Consider the following 16,000-nt stretch of genomic DNA (forward strand, 5'->3'; position numbering starts at 1 on the left):
CAACATATTAAAGAGTATTAAATCATGGACAACAGCTTTATCAGTTATCAACTTATCACAAAGGATTAATTTCATTTATCATCCCAAAACACTCTTCAGTGTACCTCAAACCATTGAAGTTGTACGAATGAATCATGCTGAACAATCTTTGGTTCAATACTCTGGCAAAAGCCAACTCTCAAATTGATCAAGCTGAACACGATTACATACTGAAGAAAAAGAGCTCCAAAGAATATATGTGCTTTATATAGGAGACAGAGTCTCTATGAATGGAAAGGTGTCTCTATAGGAATGGAGCAGCTTGAAATCATGAACATCTCCCCGAGAAGGAACCAAACCTGTATGTCTTCTATGTGTCCCATCACTCAAATTGTAAGAGACAACCATAATACCTTCCACACCAAACATAAATACCACCGCCTCTGATTCCTCTTCCTTTTCACCACGAGTAATTCTCAGTACTGAAGCAATGAATTCGTTGCTGGAAAAGCCACACATACCATAGAGTGAAACTCTTATGGCTTCAAGATTGATATGATACCTCACTGACCATGCAGAATAATCTTTCTGTAACTCAAACACATCGAGTTCTAGCACATAGGACATTATCAGATGCAGATGGCCTCCAGACTCCCCAAAATAATTGACAGTTCCATAAGTCGAAGACGGGGGCATAGGCATTGGGTTCAAGCACTCCTTATCCACATCATAGTAAAGAGAAGTCTGCCGGTCACTATACCAGTGAATTGCACGCCTACAAAACACAGGTTCACGGAAGGATATTTCCCAGGGTGCATTAAAAGATACCGAAGATGGGTTCCAAGTTTTTGTCTCGGAATTATACAGGTGAATTATAAAAGTATCCAGATTCTTCTTGAGTATACACAATATTTTGTAGTAGGGTGAATGCAAAGGATCAAAAGCCAGATTAAGAGCAAGTATGTGGTACTGAAAGAAAGGAAAAGAAAGGGTATTGAACTGCTTGGTGGTGGGATTGCAAACATAGAATCTAAAACCAGAATAATGGATTCTTGTTTGAATGCAGGAGTTTGAGATTGTTGGGATAACATGCCATATGTCTGGCAAGAGAACATCATCCTCTGTCTGCGTGAAGTCATCAAAGTATTTGAGTTCATAATTTGGATCATTTTTTTGGTAGGCAGAAGAACACAAGAGCAAACCATTACAAGACTGTAGGATCTTGATGCGTGGGGCGCCAAGATAGCTCAGATATGGAGGGGAAGTTTGAGAGGGATTAGAGTGTGTCAGAGGAACATAGTGGAACTCCGGAGTATGCAAGTAGTCATTGTTTAGGAGTAGGCCAGAAGGGGATGCGCTGCCTCGGCAGAGGATGTGGGTGACAATGAATTGGGGGCTGGAAATGAGAGAAAGCCACTGCTTGGACACAGATTTGAAGCACAGGAGGGATTTTGGGGGTAATCGAACAAGAATTTGCGATAGAAGATCTTCGTTGTTGGCAACATCTGTGGCTGATGATGAGACTGACATCACTTACACTAGAAGAGTTTTTGATTTCTGTAAAACAAACGAAGATGAACAATGTAGCAATCAGAAACTGAGTAAAGGAAGGGAGCAAATGACACATACACATACCAAAACAACTGCAGTCGAAGGTAAGAGAATCACCATCAATAATATTACATCTTCTGGCAGGTCTTCCCTTGTCTCCTCCCAGTCCCCAGTTTCACAATTCAGAGGTTTTTCAAGTGTCTATTCCTGTTCTGTGAAGACCTTCAGAAATTGTTTTCTCTGTGGTCCAACAACATCTACTGTAAACGCTGCAAAAGAAAGAAATTGCCATGAAGTCAACAATCAGTACATTCAATCTGAGTTTCATTCAAACACTAAAGTCTTCTGATTTCTGAAAATTAGAATCAACAACTTAGATATCAATCAAAGCCGACTAGGAGTCGTCCGCCTCGTGAGCAATGAACATGGCTGAGAATGCTTTTGACAGCCTACATCTCAAACTATCAAATATGCAAAATCAGATATATTATTTTTCAGAAAACCAAAAGATTTCTCAGACCAAGAATACCAATGAGCTCTACTAGAGACACAAACCATAATTCCGGTTTGGCTCTTCTATAGACACTGAGATCACTGCAAAAATGAACTGGGTAAAAGTAGACTAGTATTGACTTCAGTTCTATTTATTAGCTAATTATTGACTTTATAATTCAAACATCATATCCAAAAACAGAGACAGACCCAAAATGTTATAACCATTGACAAACCCAGATTCCTACAATGGCAATCAAAATGGAAAGACAATCTGCAACAACAATCATACACGATCATATACAAGTTTAGCTAATTAGTTATGCGGAAGAACAATTTGAGTTATAGAAATTTACCTTAAAAAAGAAGGTAGCAGAGATTGACAAGAGTCAATGAATTCGGGTTTGTAAACGAGAAAGGGGAAAACCCTCAAAACAGAGCTGGAAGAAGAAACGAAATGCTATGAGGAGAACACGGGGTGAAATTGTATTTGACATAAGCCAAAATGTGACACCCAATCAAGAGTTTAATATTTAATTTTTTCATCTTGTCGAAAAAAAAAAAAAATTAATTTTTTAAATTTCATAACATAAACTCAATAAAAAACAACAAACTAAAGAACGCAAACGAAAGGACAAACTCAACAGTCTTTTGCTAGGAGGGGCCGAGGGGGCGTTCCTCAAAGTTTTGTTTTTTTTTTTTTGGGTGAACCAATTAGATAAGGTTATTTTCTAACTCAAATGCAACAACGAATTTATTGCGAGTCGAACTCACAACATTTCCTCTCTGTCTCTCGGCTCTCTCCTCTCTCGTCACCTCTAGTCTCTCCTTTTTCTCTCACACTCTCACTCTCACACTCTCTCGTCGCCATCGTCAGAGTCAAAACAAAAGGCGGCGAGTAGGCGACGCACGACAGCTAGGAGGTGTTGCACAGCGGCAAGGCGCGTTCCTCCAGGTCCCGGCAAGACGCTTCCACTCTCTCCCGGCACGGCTCACTAGTAGAAAAAAAGGCTTAAGCGACGGGTACTTTCACATTCCGTCGCTTAAGCAATTCCTAAGCGACGAAAACGAATTCGTCGTTGAAGATACATTTTTCGTCGCTACAATTTTCTAGGGCAACGAAATATTTTTGTCGCTTGAACTTCGTCGCCACAGGTCCTACTAAAGCGACAACAACGATTTTGTCGCAAATTATTTATGTAGCGACGAAACAGTTAACACTTAAATAACGAATAAGTTTGTTGCATTAAATCCTTAACCTAACCGACAAATTTACAATTCGTCGCTTTAGTTTTAGACTAAAGCGACATACCTTTTCACTCTTGAGCGACGAAAATTTTTGTCGCATGATATCCTTCACCTAACCGACAAATTTAATTTTCGTCGTCTTAGGTTAACACTAAAGTGACGAAACTTATGACCTTCGAGCGACGAAATTATTCCTCGCATTATATCCTTCACCTAACCGACGAACTGACTTTCGTCGTGTTAGGTTAAGACTAAAGCGACGGAACTTTGAGTTTAGAATGACGAAAGTGGTTGTCGCATAATATCCTTAACCTAAGCGACTGAACTTTTTGATTTTAGCGACGAAATATTTCATCGCTTAATCAATGTGAGAGCTTTGTGTGTGGATGAATCAACTAAACTAGGCCATATAAGGGTATGTAAGAGCGTTTTTGTGTAATAAATGACATTGGTTTAAGTTTGACCGTGTGGATCGAGACCCAAACTTTATCGAAAACATGTGAATTTTTTTTTTCATAGCCGTATTTAACTATACTGATCATATCATACGGTTGAATTTTTATTTTTTGAAATTTGGCCATCAGAACCACAACGTGCCTACTAATGTGATATAATTTGTTTAGTAGGTTAGATGCAAATGTACATCTTTGTGAACCAACTATATATAGGAAGCAATATTTTCAAAAATCTTGTGAAATAGGATGTGATCGATACTATGAAATACGGCTATAATTGAAAAATCACATATTTTCGGTAAAGTTTGATCATTGATAGATGCAGTCAACCCTCTTTACGCTTATGCTTCCCTATGGGGAGCCTTATCGTCCGGAGGTGAACGTTCCTAAATTTTTATATGGGTGGTTAGATCTCATCAATAAGAGAGTTTTATGTGTGGAAGAATCAACCAAACTAGGCCATATAAGGGTAGGTAAGAGCGTTTTCATGTAATAAGTGGCGTTGATTTAGGTTTGACCATGTGGATCGAGACCCAAACTTTAACGAAAATAGGTGAACTTTTTTCCATAGCCGTATTTAAGTATATCAATCATATCATACGATTAAATTTTCATTTTGTACTTCTTTTATTTTTCAACTTCAAGCTGCAATATGTTTAGTTCACATACCACTTTAGTCGACAATATTTTTTGCTATTTAAAACAAAAGAAGTTAAAAGCAATAAAGCACATGTTAATAAGGTAAAAAACTCTTAACACGATTTGTATTCATTAGATTAACATTTTAATAGTATAAATATTTATTTCATCCCATTAATGTTAATATTTAAGACTAATTAAGTTAATTTTTGAAAGTCAACATTCAATTTAAATTTTATTCCAAAAATATTCTATGATAATCAATGCTAATTAAAAAAAAATTGTTAAAGAAGGCTAATTAAACTTTTTAAAAAAATTGATAGATTTAAGGGATATAAATTTATGATGACTGCATTTATTGTAACATTATGTGATTTTCTAATTAGCTGCCAATTTTGGAAAATTTTCAACCCTTCCCCCAAAAATTTGGAAAATTTTCAAACCAATTTATTTTGAAAATTTCAAAGCCTCCGTTTTATATTTATACCGTCACCCTCTCTCTCTTCCACTTCATGTTCCTCCCTCTTCCTCGTTATCTCTCTGCCTAACTTCTTCTTCAACCAGCCACCTCCCTCTTCCTCCGCTCCTCCCGTTCTTTCTCTCTCTTCCCTTTCTCCTTCCTCGTCTCTCTCCTCTCCTTCCTCCTAACCCTAGCTTTCTCTCTCTTCACTTCCTCCTCCTCCGCATCCAAGGACCCGTTTCACAACAAGCCCAACAACAACCAGCTCATCTTCTCACTCACTCATATCACTCAATCCTAGCACAGACTCCTTGTCTTGAAATCAATTCTTCTCATCGGAGTCTTCCTCCGCTGTTGCGGCCCTCTCTCTCTTCCTCTCCGAATTGCCAGTACCCGAACCAGACGCCTCTGTCCAACTCCTTGAACTCGACGCCGCCGCCTCTTAGAGTCGAACCCGCTCTACTCCCTCGACCAAAGATGACCAGAGATGCTTTGGCATATCATAGTTGTGCTGAACTCTTCCGGTATATACATTTATCCACAATAACTTTAAATCTGTGGTATGCTTCACAGCATTTGATTTGCTAATGTGTCTTAATTTATTTTTTTCCAAGGATGTACTTACTGAACTCATTCAGCAAAAAAGACAGTGGATGATAAAACGTGGGATTATCAAGGGAAATCTTTTTGTGAATTTTGCAAAGCAACGACTCAAAGGTTCTTGCCCACTAATGCCAGAAGAGGTAATATACTAATTAGGCACAAAGCAAAAGCAATGTCCGTCACTCATCCCACGGATGAAGTGAACATTGTTAAGTTCATCACTTAATCCTATACATTTACTAGTATATGTAGCAATGAAATTTACAACTATCCTTTGTTACAGATTGGTATTATTCTTCGTGCATATGGATACTTGTGGGACACAATAATATATGTTCTGGGGGAGAAATCTTTGGTGTCCAAAGGACATTGATCCCTCTTCATGCAATGTTTGAAAATGTTATTGATAGGACCTCCCTCAGCATTCTCTGGGAGCTCAGCAGGATTTATGGTCGTGAGGCTAACCTCTTTAAAAGTAATCCCAAGAGTCAACCTACAGTGGAGGAAGAGATGAAGGTTGAAGCATGGAAAACTGCAGGGCCACGTCCTCGCCCACTTCCACCACCTCCAGCTAGGCCTAAATCATATAACATTGAAGGTTGGTGGGGCTGGGTAGTTGAGAGTGATAATGAGCCTGATAGTACAGTTATGGAATTGATTTTTTATGTCTTGCAGTGTTTTTTTTTTATCATTGATTTTAATGATATAAAAGCCATTAAATGGATCAATAAAAGGGAGGCAAGTGTATTCCGGAAGAGCTTTTGCATAGGCGGGATGAGTGGGAGTGGCTTTGCACGCATTTTGATTCAGACAAGTACAAGGTATAAATTCATTTTTGGTTATGAGATAAAAGGACAAGTACTTGCTATTAATTCAGTTTTGGTATAAGATTCTGGTTATGATTATGTGGTATATAGGTATCTTAGTTTGAATTGGATATGATTGTTGAGTTTGTGTTTGTGGCAATGAAGTTGGTACTTTGAATTGCATGAGTGGTATGAATTGAAGAAAATAGTGTACACCCTGTTTTGATTAAGTTCTTTAAGCATGCAGCACAATGTTGTGATTGGTGTTATATTGTTAATTTGCCATGTATAGATATCAATTCATGACTTAGAAGCAACATTCTTCATCTATATCAATTCATGACTTCTCTGTTTATTGACTTGTCCTCACTTAGCGTTATAAGAAATTGAGTTTTAACTTTTATCATCATAGAGCTGTTTCCTTTTCCATATGTAAGCTTATCTTCTTTAAGTCTGCAATTTGTAGTGTGTGAATTGTGAAGTGGACTTCATAAACCTGTTTTGCCACAGTTTAGATTTGTACCTAAAAATGTATAGGAACTGTTTGAGTTAGAAACCATCTTCTATTGTTGGTAGACCTATGTCATCAAAAGTACTGAAAATGAGATTTTTGTTTTCCATAGAGTATTTGGAAATGGGGATCAGTGGTTTTTGAATCCATGTTATGTTAGATTGCCAACGGTAATAATTTTGTTTTGGTGAGTTAAACACATACCTATACAAGGATATGATTGATCAGCAAAATTGATCTGAAGGAGAAGAATACTGAGTTTGATTGACTAAAGACGGTTGTCAACCAGAAAATACAAAAATTTGGTTGCTTTTATGGGTTTTGAAGCTTAAGAGTTAAGATACTTAGCTTTTTTTTTCCTGCTGTTTTTTAGTTTGAGGTATCTTTGTTTTGTTGTTCTTTGTTTCTATTGGTTTGGGTTTATCCATGAGCTTTTATTTTCTTGGGGCTTTTCTTTTTTTCTTCCTCGGCCTAGATAGTGGCGAGATAGTGGCTGCTAGAAAGGAGGCGGCTGAGGCATAAGAGAGGGCCGAAAAAGCCCAGAAGATCGTTGAGCAGTCTGCTGTAGATCATCAACTGTTGAAGTTGCAAATGGATCAAATCATGGCTCGAATAGGGCTACAGCCTATGTGTTCACCCTCGGTCCCAAGCCAACAACCTCGAGACAACGACAATGAAAGGGGCCTTGACACTTCTCCGATTACTTTAGGAAATCAGTAGATTTTTCTAGTTTAAATAATTGTACAAACAATATTAGCTAGTATTTATTTGGTCGGTATGATAACTTTATTATTATTAGTAATATAAATATTTTGGTTAATTTATTTTGGTTTTACAGGAATTAATTATTTACTTACAAGAATATATTTTAGAGTTATTATATCTCTTAATAATAAAAATATTATTTTTTTTCAAAGAAACTAAAACTTAAGCAACGAAACTTTTATCTCTTAAGATGCTTATTTTTGTCGCTTAAGGGTAAAAATTAGACGCCAAAAGTTGACAAGGCAAAAGAATCTTTTGTCGCATAAGGCTATAACGACTGAAACTTTCGTCGCATTAAATATAACGACGAAAACAAGCTCGTCGCTAAACCAAAAAGATTCGTCGTTTAACGGTAAAACGATAGGAGAACATACGTCGCTTAACAACTTAAGCGACAAACATTTTCCGTCGCCTCAGTCAATTATTTGTCGCGTTAAATATAGCGACGAAAAAAGAATCGTCGCTAAACTAAAAAGTTCCGTCGCTTAACAGTAAAACGACAGGAAAACATATGTCGCTGAACAACTTAAGTTAATTTTTCGTCGCCTAGGTATGTGGCGACATAAACAGTCCCAGCCGCTTGGTTTGTTTTCTTAAGCGACGGATTATATGTTTTTGTCGCTTAAGTACCTATGAGATGCGTCATATGCGATAAATCTTAAGCGACGCTGGTTTCGTCGCTTAAGTCGGAAGGCGACAAAAATAAGCACTTAGCCGACAATTTGTTCCCGTCGCTTAAGCCTTTATTTGTCACATCCCGACCCTTAAATTTTTACCTTATTTACTAGTTTGGTTATAATAAGAATTTTACCGACTCCGTCATTGAGGTATAGTTTAATTGGTCCCTAGAGGGGTTTTGGGGGACGATTATTTCGGAGAGTTATTCGTAGGAGAAAAATATGACGACGGTAAAAATGGTAAATTTTAGCTAGTAAAAGGTAATTTTTATTAGGGTATTATTTTTCGGGATGTTTTATTTTTTTGGAGTTGGGTTTGTTGTGGAGTGGATATATAGGTTGGGACCGGGTGTTAGAGGCCCATTTCCCTCTTCTCTTTTTCTTTTCCTTCTCTTCCTCCCGGTTCTCCCTCCCGAGCTCTTTCTCCCCGTCGGACTTCCAGCTGTCGCCTGCCGCCTGCCGCCGTCCGGCCAGCCACCGGCCACCGCTCCAGCCCAGTTCGGAGCCCCGCTGTCTCCTCTCTCTTCCCGGCCTAGCGTCCAAGCCTATAGAGTCGCTGGAGAGGAGAAAACCGTCAGAAACGCCAACAGCTCTCCTTTGCCGGAACTCCCTCCTCCGGTCACCAATCCGGGCAAGTTTGGTATGGTTTTGTAGGTCTCTAACCCAGCTGCCTTACCCTAAAAGGACTCACTCCGGTTCGCTTCAGGTAAGGAGAAATTTGAGGTAGAAGTTCTAGGGTGTTTTTGATGTTTTTGTTCGATTGGCATAGCTAGGCTTGGATTTTGGGTTTGTGCTAGTTAGGAAAGTTGTAGAGCATGATGAGAGGATTATTTTGTCAAAATGTCATAGGAATTGGAGGTCGTCGGAATCGGCCGCCGCTGCCGGCGGAGCGGCCGTCGGCGCCGCCGCTAGTTGGGAGATTTTAATGTTTTTAAATTTGGAATATTAAGGAGAGTTTATTGAAGTGAATTACGGAATTTTTGGATGAGTTTTGGATAGGTTTATGATTTTCTGAAGTCTGGTATTTTTGGCGGTTGAATAATGTAGAATTCGGCCGAGGGATTTAAGCTATTAATCTGTGGAAGGTTGAATTAAGGCTGCCGGTTTGTTGGGTGAAGTTTGAGCCATATTGAGTTAGGAATGGCGAAGTTGGGCAATGATGAGGGTGTGGGAGGCTCACGTTTAATTTTGCCCATTGTGTTTAATTATTGGTTTTTTAGTGAGAATTAATTATATATTTGGAACAGGACGAGAGGAGGCCCGAGCAGAGGAAGCCTCGGAGCGTCATCAGGCTTAGGCTTAATTTGTGAGTAGACATTTGTTTTAATTGAAAAGCATGCGATGAATTATTTTGTTGATTATTTATTTCTTTTGTTGAGATTTATTTCTTGGATATTTGGCAATTTTCCTCCTTTGGAGAGTTCCCAGAAATTAGATTTTCAGTGGATATTTTTATTGGATGTTTATGAGGATAGTATGTATATATAAATGTTAGCTAGCCATACGTGTTTGATCCGTCATAATGAGGTAAAATACCATTATGGTGTGACGTGAATGTTAGACACAAGCGTAGTAGCCCTATATGAAAACTATTTTCTTTTCTGGTTTATATAGGTTTTCATATAGGGAGTCCACACGTATATACACTCGTGCTTTTCCGCCATAACGAGGAAAAATTCCATTATGGTGTGACGTGAGCGTTAGACGCAAGCGTAGTAGCCTTGTATGAATTTCTATTTTTCTTATTCTTTCATAGAATTCATACAAGGAGTATGCCGAGTATAAATACATACATATATATATATATATATATTTTTTATATAATTTAGCCTAAGAGGCCTTATTTTTGTGAAGTTTGGAGACTAGCCGGAACTAGTCACGAAATTGCCAATCGTTGAGTTGAGAGCTTTTGAGCTGCCGCATGCAATATTTTTTTTCTATGAAATTCAAATTGGGAATGCATAAATATTTGTTAATTCATTTTTGTCCACTCACTCTAACGTGTTAATAAATGTCTTCCCCTGGGCTCTTCGTTTTAAATTGCCCAGTCTGCAGAGTACGGATTGGATCTAGTAGGAGACGAGCCATAGTCATCCGCTTTTCCACCACTTTTCATAAGTAGGTTACATGTTTAACCTACCAGCATTTTCTTGCATCCTCTAGTTAGCAGCTCTGATTATCTGAAGGATAATGTTATTATTTCGGTTGTGAGCGAAGACATGTTGACATTTTAGAATATTTGTGGAGGATTTATGTTATCTTTTGGATAATTATATTTGTTGTTTGGATAATGTTGTGTTGTGTTGTTGTTGTTGGTGGTTGTTTTTGGGGAGCACGTAGGCTCCAGGAGTTAAGGTGGGATTGAAATTATTAGGAGTGTTTGCAGGTTTCTTCAGGAAGGGTTGTCCATTTTCAAGGGAGGTTATGCCGAATTTTCGGTAATATCTTCCTTGGATGTGGTCCCCGCACGACTTACTCCGGGTTTCAGGGTGAAACTCAGGGTGGATCGTGTCATTATTTCTACTAGTGCGCTTGACGTCTTCACTCTTCAGTCTTCAGGTGAGTTCATTTTATTTGAACTTGGTAATTGGTAATTGTCTAATTAATGAATGATGAGTGATGACATGGTAATTTGAGTGATGGCTTGACGTCTGTTACTTTGTTCATTCACTTCACTTCATTGAATTGATAATTGTTACTTTGTTAGTCAATTTGATATTTGATAATATGTTTACCAATGTTCATTGAATTTGGTAATTGCTGACTTGCTGAGTGATTGTTGTTGTTAGTTTGAGTCCGTGGGCGTTAGTTACTTAGTTTGTTCATTGAATTGCTGATTTGGTAATTTGTGAGTTCATTGAATATTGAATACGTGAACTGTGATTGATTACAAAAATATATATAGGCAAATATGGCAGGCACTACTTCTTCCTCGACGTCTAATCTAGTTCTGAAGTTGAATAGGCAGAATAGGTCACTCTTGAAGGCTAATTCAACTGATATGGGTTGGGAATATGCAGCAAAAGCGGATCCTGCAAATCTAGATAGATTGAGGTGTTTGTTGTGTTACAAAATAGTAAGTGGTGGAACAAATCAAATCAAACATCATATTGCAAACATCAAGGGGAATGTTGACGGTTGTAAGAAGAGTTCGGATGAGGAAAAAGCCAAATGTATCAAAGCTATTGAAGATGGGCGAAATAAGTAGAAGCAAAAGATACTCCTTGAAGAAGAATTGAGGTGAGAAGTTGTTATTGAAGAAGATGAAATGGAAGAGGATGGATCAAGTCATGAGACAAGATCGAAAGAGGCGTGTGCTTGGACGGTTGGACCTATTGACCGTTATGCATCCGCCATTGATCCTGATTCTTCATTGGTTGGAAGCAAGAAGATGATGTAACAAAATATCAATGATTTATTTTTCAAGTAAAGAACACATAATGTGCATCAATATTTGGCTAGATGGGTGTATGAAGCCGGACTTCCTTTCCATGCCATTGAGAATGATAGCTTCAAGAGGTTTGTGGAAGTGGCTGGGCAATTTGGCTCGGGTTACAAACCACCTACCCAATACCAATTAAGGGAGCCATTGTTGGGCAATTTCATACACATCGGACAAAGTATCCTCATCACCACCATCAACAATCCAACCTTGTGTCTTAGTAGCTTCACTAGCAAGAAGAACATCCACATTTTTCTCTTTCTCTCTTTTCTTTTTGTTGAGAATATTCTTGGCATTGAATTGGACATAGACTACATTGTTCAACCTTGTTGTACCAAGGTTTTGACTCCGATACCCAAGAGGTATTTGAAGGATGTGAAGAAGAAGAATTGGAGGAGTAGGCTTGCAAAAATGTATTTTTTCTTTATTTGAATTATTTTTGAACATTGTTGCCTAGTTGCTGAATTGTGTTTTTTATTTTCAGATTTTCCTAAAGAAATTGTTGTTTAATTGCGTTTCTTACTTGCTTCAACGACGATATTGTTGTTGAAATGTTGAATTGTATTTCTTATTTTCATAAGAACATTGTTGTTAGTACATTTTTAAAGACATATGTTATATATTTTCATTATTTTCACCGTTATATGTTGTTTTTATTATTATTTTCATACATTAAAATATCTATTTTAATTGTATTTATATAATTATTTTTTATTAAAAAATAAAATAAATATAAAAAATACAAATCCGATTAATCTTTTGGGCGCTGTCCTCCCGACTACTAGCGCCCGATGTTTTTTAAAACCAAAGTGACCAAACCAAACCCGAGGAGATACGGATTCGAAGGCGCCAACCATCCGAATCAAACAGACTTGCTCCTGATCCTAAAGCACAATTTTCGCCACACCAGTGACCTCTGCCGTAACCCCATCTAACAGAAAGTCATAAGACTTAGCAAATTACAAATAAAGAACTTATCCCACTCCTACACAATCCTAGACACCTAAGAGCAAATGATGTAAGTTGCTACTTCCTAAGACAACAAAGAAACTAGAAACAAGCCTCCAAATATGTTTTGGTAGAAATATACGTACTTAGAAGAAAAGAGTCTACAAATACGTTTTCTTTTAGAAGAAAAATAATTACAACATAAAGCCTCAAGGGCAGCCAGTCGGTACAAAATCTAAATGAGAAACATCTAAAATTCTTTAGTCGAAAAACAACACAGCCAAATTTTCGGATTAGGAAGAGAGTGACAAACATCTGCTAACGTGTCAGCTAGAAAATTCGTTTCCAGAGGACATGAGAGAAGAAGATTTTATCAAACCATTTGTTAGAGTGGCAATATATTGGACTTAAGCCTCCAAGGAGTATCACCATCCAAAACATTTCAAAAAGCGCCCAGCACCTAATCCCAGCCGCCTAGACCGCCAAGGTGCCCGCCAAAGCTTAAAGCGATTAATAAAACGATTAGCCCATAATCAGGGTGGCGAAGCTGCGTCGAGCACCTAGGCGCCGCCTAATCAACCGCCTAGGCCGCCTTTTAGAACCTTCCCTTCAACTTAGAGATTTTTATGATTGAATCTCTTTGTAGCCAATAAACCATCTTCTAAGACATGACATTCAGCTATGTGAACATTAGTAGTGTAAAGTCTTCATACACCTTAAATGAGTGGAGTTTCAGAAGAGTTTCAAAGAACAAAGCCAACAATAGTAGAAGAGTGCGATACTGAGCTATCAAAGTTAAATTTGACCTAGTTTAGAGTTGGTGGGATCCATTAGTTGAAGTGGTAGAGCATGAACCGTATTTACTAGACAATATGAAAAGATGTGTGGAGATGCTCTAAACATGTGTGTAGATGCTCTAAATATGTTTCAAAGAGATGTTTAGAGATGCTCTAAATATGTGTACGTACATATGCTCTAAATATGTTTCGAAATACTACGTAAAACAGTGCAATAAACCTACAACGTACTACGTTGTAAACTTATGTAAAAAAGTTGTAAAGTTCAGTAAAAAAAACTTACATTATACAAAATATAAAGAGCAATAATGTTTCTTTCTTGCCCACATAAATTGGGTGGTAGCTAGGAATGAAAATTGGTTGTCTAATTGGGAAAAAAATCTCATAGAATTTCCTTATTAGTCATGCATATATCTTTAAAAGGAAACCTAATGAATCTTTTAAAGAAGTGAATAGAATGTAGAAATGGATAATAGAATGTACACCCATGTTCTCGTTAGTAATAAATCCACCTAAACAGGAAAGATTAATAATAAATCCACCCACACAAAGAAAAAATGGTAAATTAATGAGCTTTTATAGAGGTGAATACCCCCAAGTTTTCAACCACACTCTTGAGTCTTGACTGCGCTTGGCAAATGAGAAATGGTTAGTAGAGGAAGAAAAAGCTCCAAACTCATAGCTTCTTCTCGTGCAGCTGAAGAAGTGGTTAAGTCAACAGATCTCTTGAGTGAGATCCTACTGCGCCTCCCAGCCAAGCCAGTTCTCAAGTTCAAATTAGTTTCAAAACAATGGTGCTCCATAATCTGCACCCCAGAATTTACCGTCCTTTATGCCAAAAGAAACCCAAACCCTCACCTAGGGTTTATGTTGCACGCTCGACTTGACTTCCAACCACAACCTCGTGCTATCTTCCTTGATCTGGGTGGCTATCAATATGATAAACTCCCAAATTTTCTTAACATCTCAAAAATGGAGATTCACCACGTCTGTAATGGCTTGTTGTGCTATTCCAGACCTCATCTGAGTTCCCCTAACATCACTTCATATTATATTTGTAATCATTCATCAGGGCAATCCGAATTCCAAAGGGTCCTTGTAAGTCCAGACAATGAAACAGTGAAGGCTTTCAATGTGGCTTTTGATCCCAAGCTATCACCACATTACAGGCTCGTTTTTGTGAGAGAATTGCCTGTGTTAGACGAGACCCGTCTCATCAAAATTGATATCTACTCGTCTAAGACCAAGTCTTGGAGAGCCTCCAGGAAGGGGATTTACATTTTGCAATACGATATAGGGTTTCATGTTTCAGTTTACTGGAAGGATGCAATGTACTGGTACAATGAGAAGAATCAGTCTTTGGCATATTTCGATTTCAATGACGACACCGTGGAGATTTTGCCAAAGCCAAAAGTTACTGGAGGAACCATGAAATGTTACTATCTCGGCGAATCGGGCGGGCATTTGCATCTTGTGGGAGCCTGGAGACCTTGGACTAGTTTGTTGACTGTCTTCGAACTGAAGGAAGATAGGTCTGGGTGGAATGTGAAGTATCATGGTGATTTTCGTGCTTTAGCTAATTCCTTTCCGAAGATGCTTACTAAGAATCCAAGAAGGCCTTATATGTTTTCTGTGGTGAACCTGGTAAGAGGTGAAAGAGAAGGGGAGTTGATCATTGTGATGATAATCCCTGAGGGTGTGATTTCTTATAATATCCGGGAGAGGAGCTTGAAGAAACTCTTGGATCTGGCTCTGAGTGAAACTTACATGGAACAGTTGACGTTTAGGTCTCATCAATACATTGAGACCCTTGCTTCGATATAGTGTGACAATACACACTGTATCTGCTGGCTCCTTCTATGAATCCTTACCTTTAAGCATGAAGTTTTTTTTACTGTTTTTCTTGTGACAACTTATAAGTCATACAATAAAACCTTTGGTTAAGAACTTTAATTTGATGGAGGAATAAGTGCTTAGCTTGTTTTGAGCTGAGATTCACTAGTTGTTAATCATTGTAATCCTATTGAGGAACTTACAATTAAAATTTACAGTTGTTTGCTTTATACAATAGCAGAGATATCCATCACTTGGACCTTACACATAGTTTTGGGTACTTATTAATTTGTCTAATTTGTTACTTCTGAGGTTGATCCATGAAGGTATATGGTTTGGTTAAAAAACTTTCATTTTACAATTCCCCTTCTCAACTTGATGTTGAATTATGATCATATATTTCTTGGGTCGAGGCATGTTGTTTCAATCCTGAGGTGGGATGGACACTAGAATTTAGGGGTATGAGCAAAGTGATCTGGACGTGAGAAGCATATACATATTTCATTTCAAGTTCTAAATGACCAAAACGTGTAGAATTTAACAATGAAATAGACCCAAGTTGCCATCCAACTATAGCATAAGGAACAAGAAGGTAGAAGCTACTCTCCATTTAGCAATGTTCTAAAAAACGCTAGGCGCTAGTAGGGCGGACAGCCGGTGCCTAGCGCCTAGAGGATTAATCGGACGCCTAGGCGGCGCCTAGACGGTTTTGTATTTTCAGTATTTTTTATTTGTAATAGAAAATAAAATATAAAATAAATTTATAAAATGCATTATAATGTTCCAAAATAGCA

The 16,000-nt window shown here is 37.9% G+C and overlaps 2 protein-coding genes across 2 annotated transcripts; one reads left to right on the forward strand and one right to left on the reverse strand.

Annotated features, from left to right (window-relative positions):
- Nucleotides 1-46: 46 nt before the first annotated feature.
- LOC101307991 (F-box protein At5g07610-like) lies at nt 47-2,486 on the reverse strand. The gene is made up of 3 exons (XM_004299724.1): nt 2,379-2,486; nt 1,648-1,799; nt 47-1,536 (listed from the first exon to the last, which is right to left on the reverse strand). Exon 3 carries the CDS (start codon nt 1,507-1,509, stop codon nt 244-246), a length of 1,266 nt encoding a protein of 421 aa, XP_004299772.1. The 5' UTR covers nt 1,510-1,536; nt 1,648-1,799; nt 2,379-2,486; the 3' UTR covers nt 47-243.
- Nucleotides 2,487-14,018: 11,532 nt separating this feature from the next.
- Nucleotides 14,019-15,197, forward strand: LOC101297449 (F-box protein At5g07610-like). Its single transcript, XM_004301352.1, has one exon. The coding sequence runs from the start codon at nt 14,019-14,021 to the stop codon at nt 15,195-15,197; it is 1,179 nt and encodes a 392-aa protein (XP_004301400.1).
- Nucleotides 15,198-16,000: the final 803 nt, after the last annotated feature.

The sequence above is a fragment of the Fragaria vesca genome, linkage group LG5 (assembly GCF_000184155.1).
Source record: "Fragaria vesca subsp. vesca linkage group LG5, FraVesHawaii_1.0, whole genome shotgun sequence".
Taxonomy (NCBI): Eukaryota; Viridiplantae; Streptophyta; class Magnoliopsida; order Rosales; family Rosaceae; genus Fragaria; species Fragaria vesca.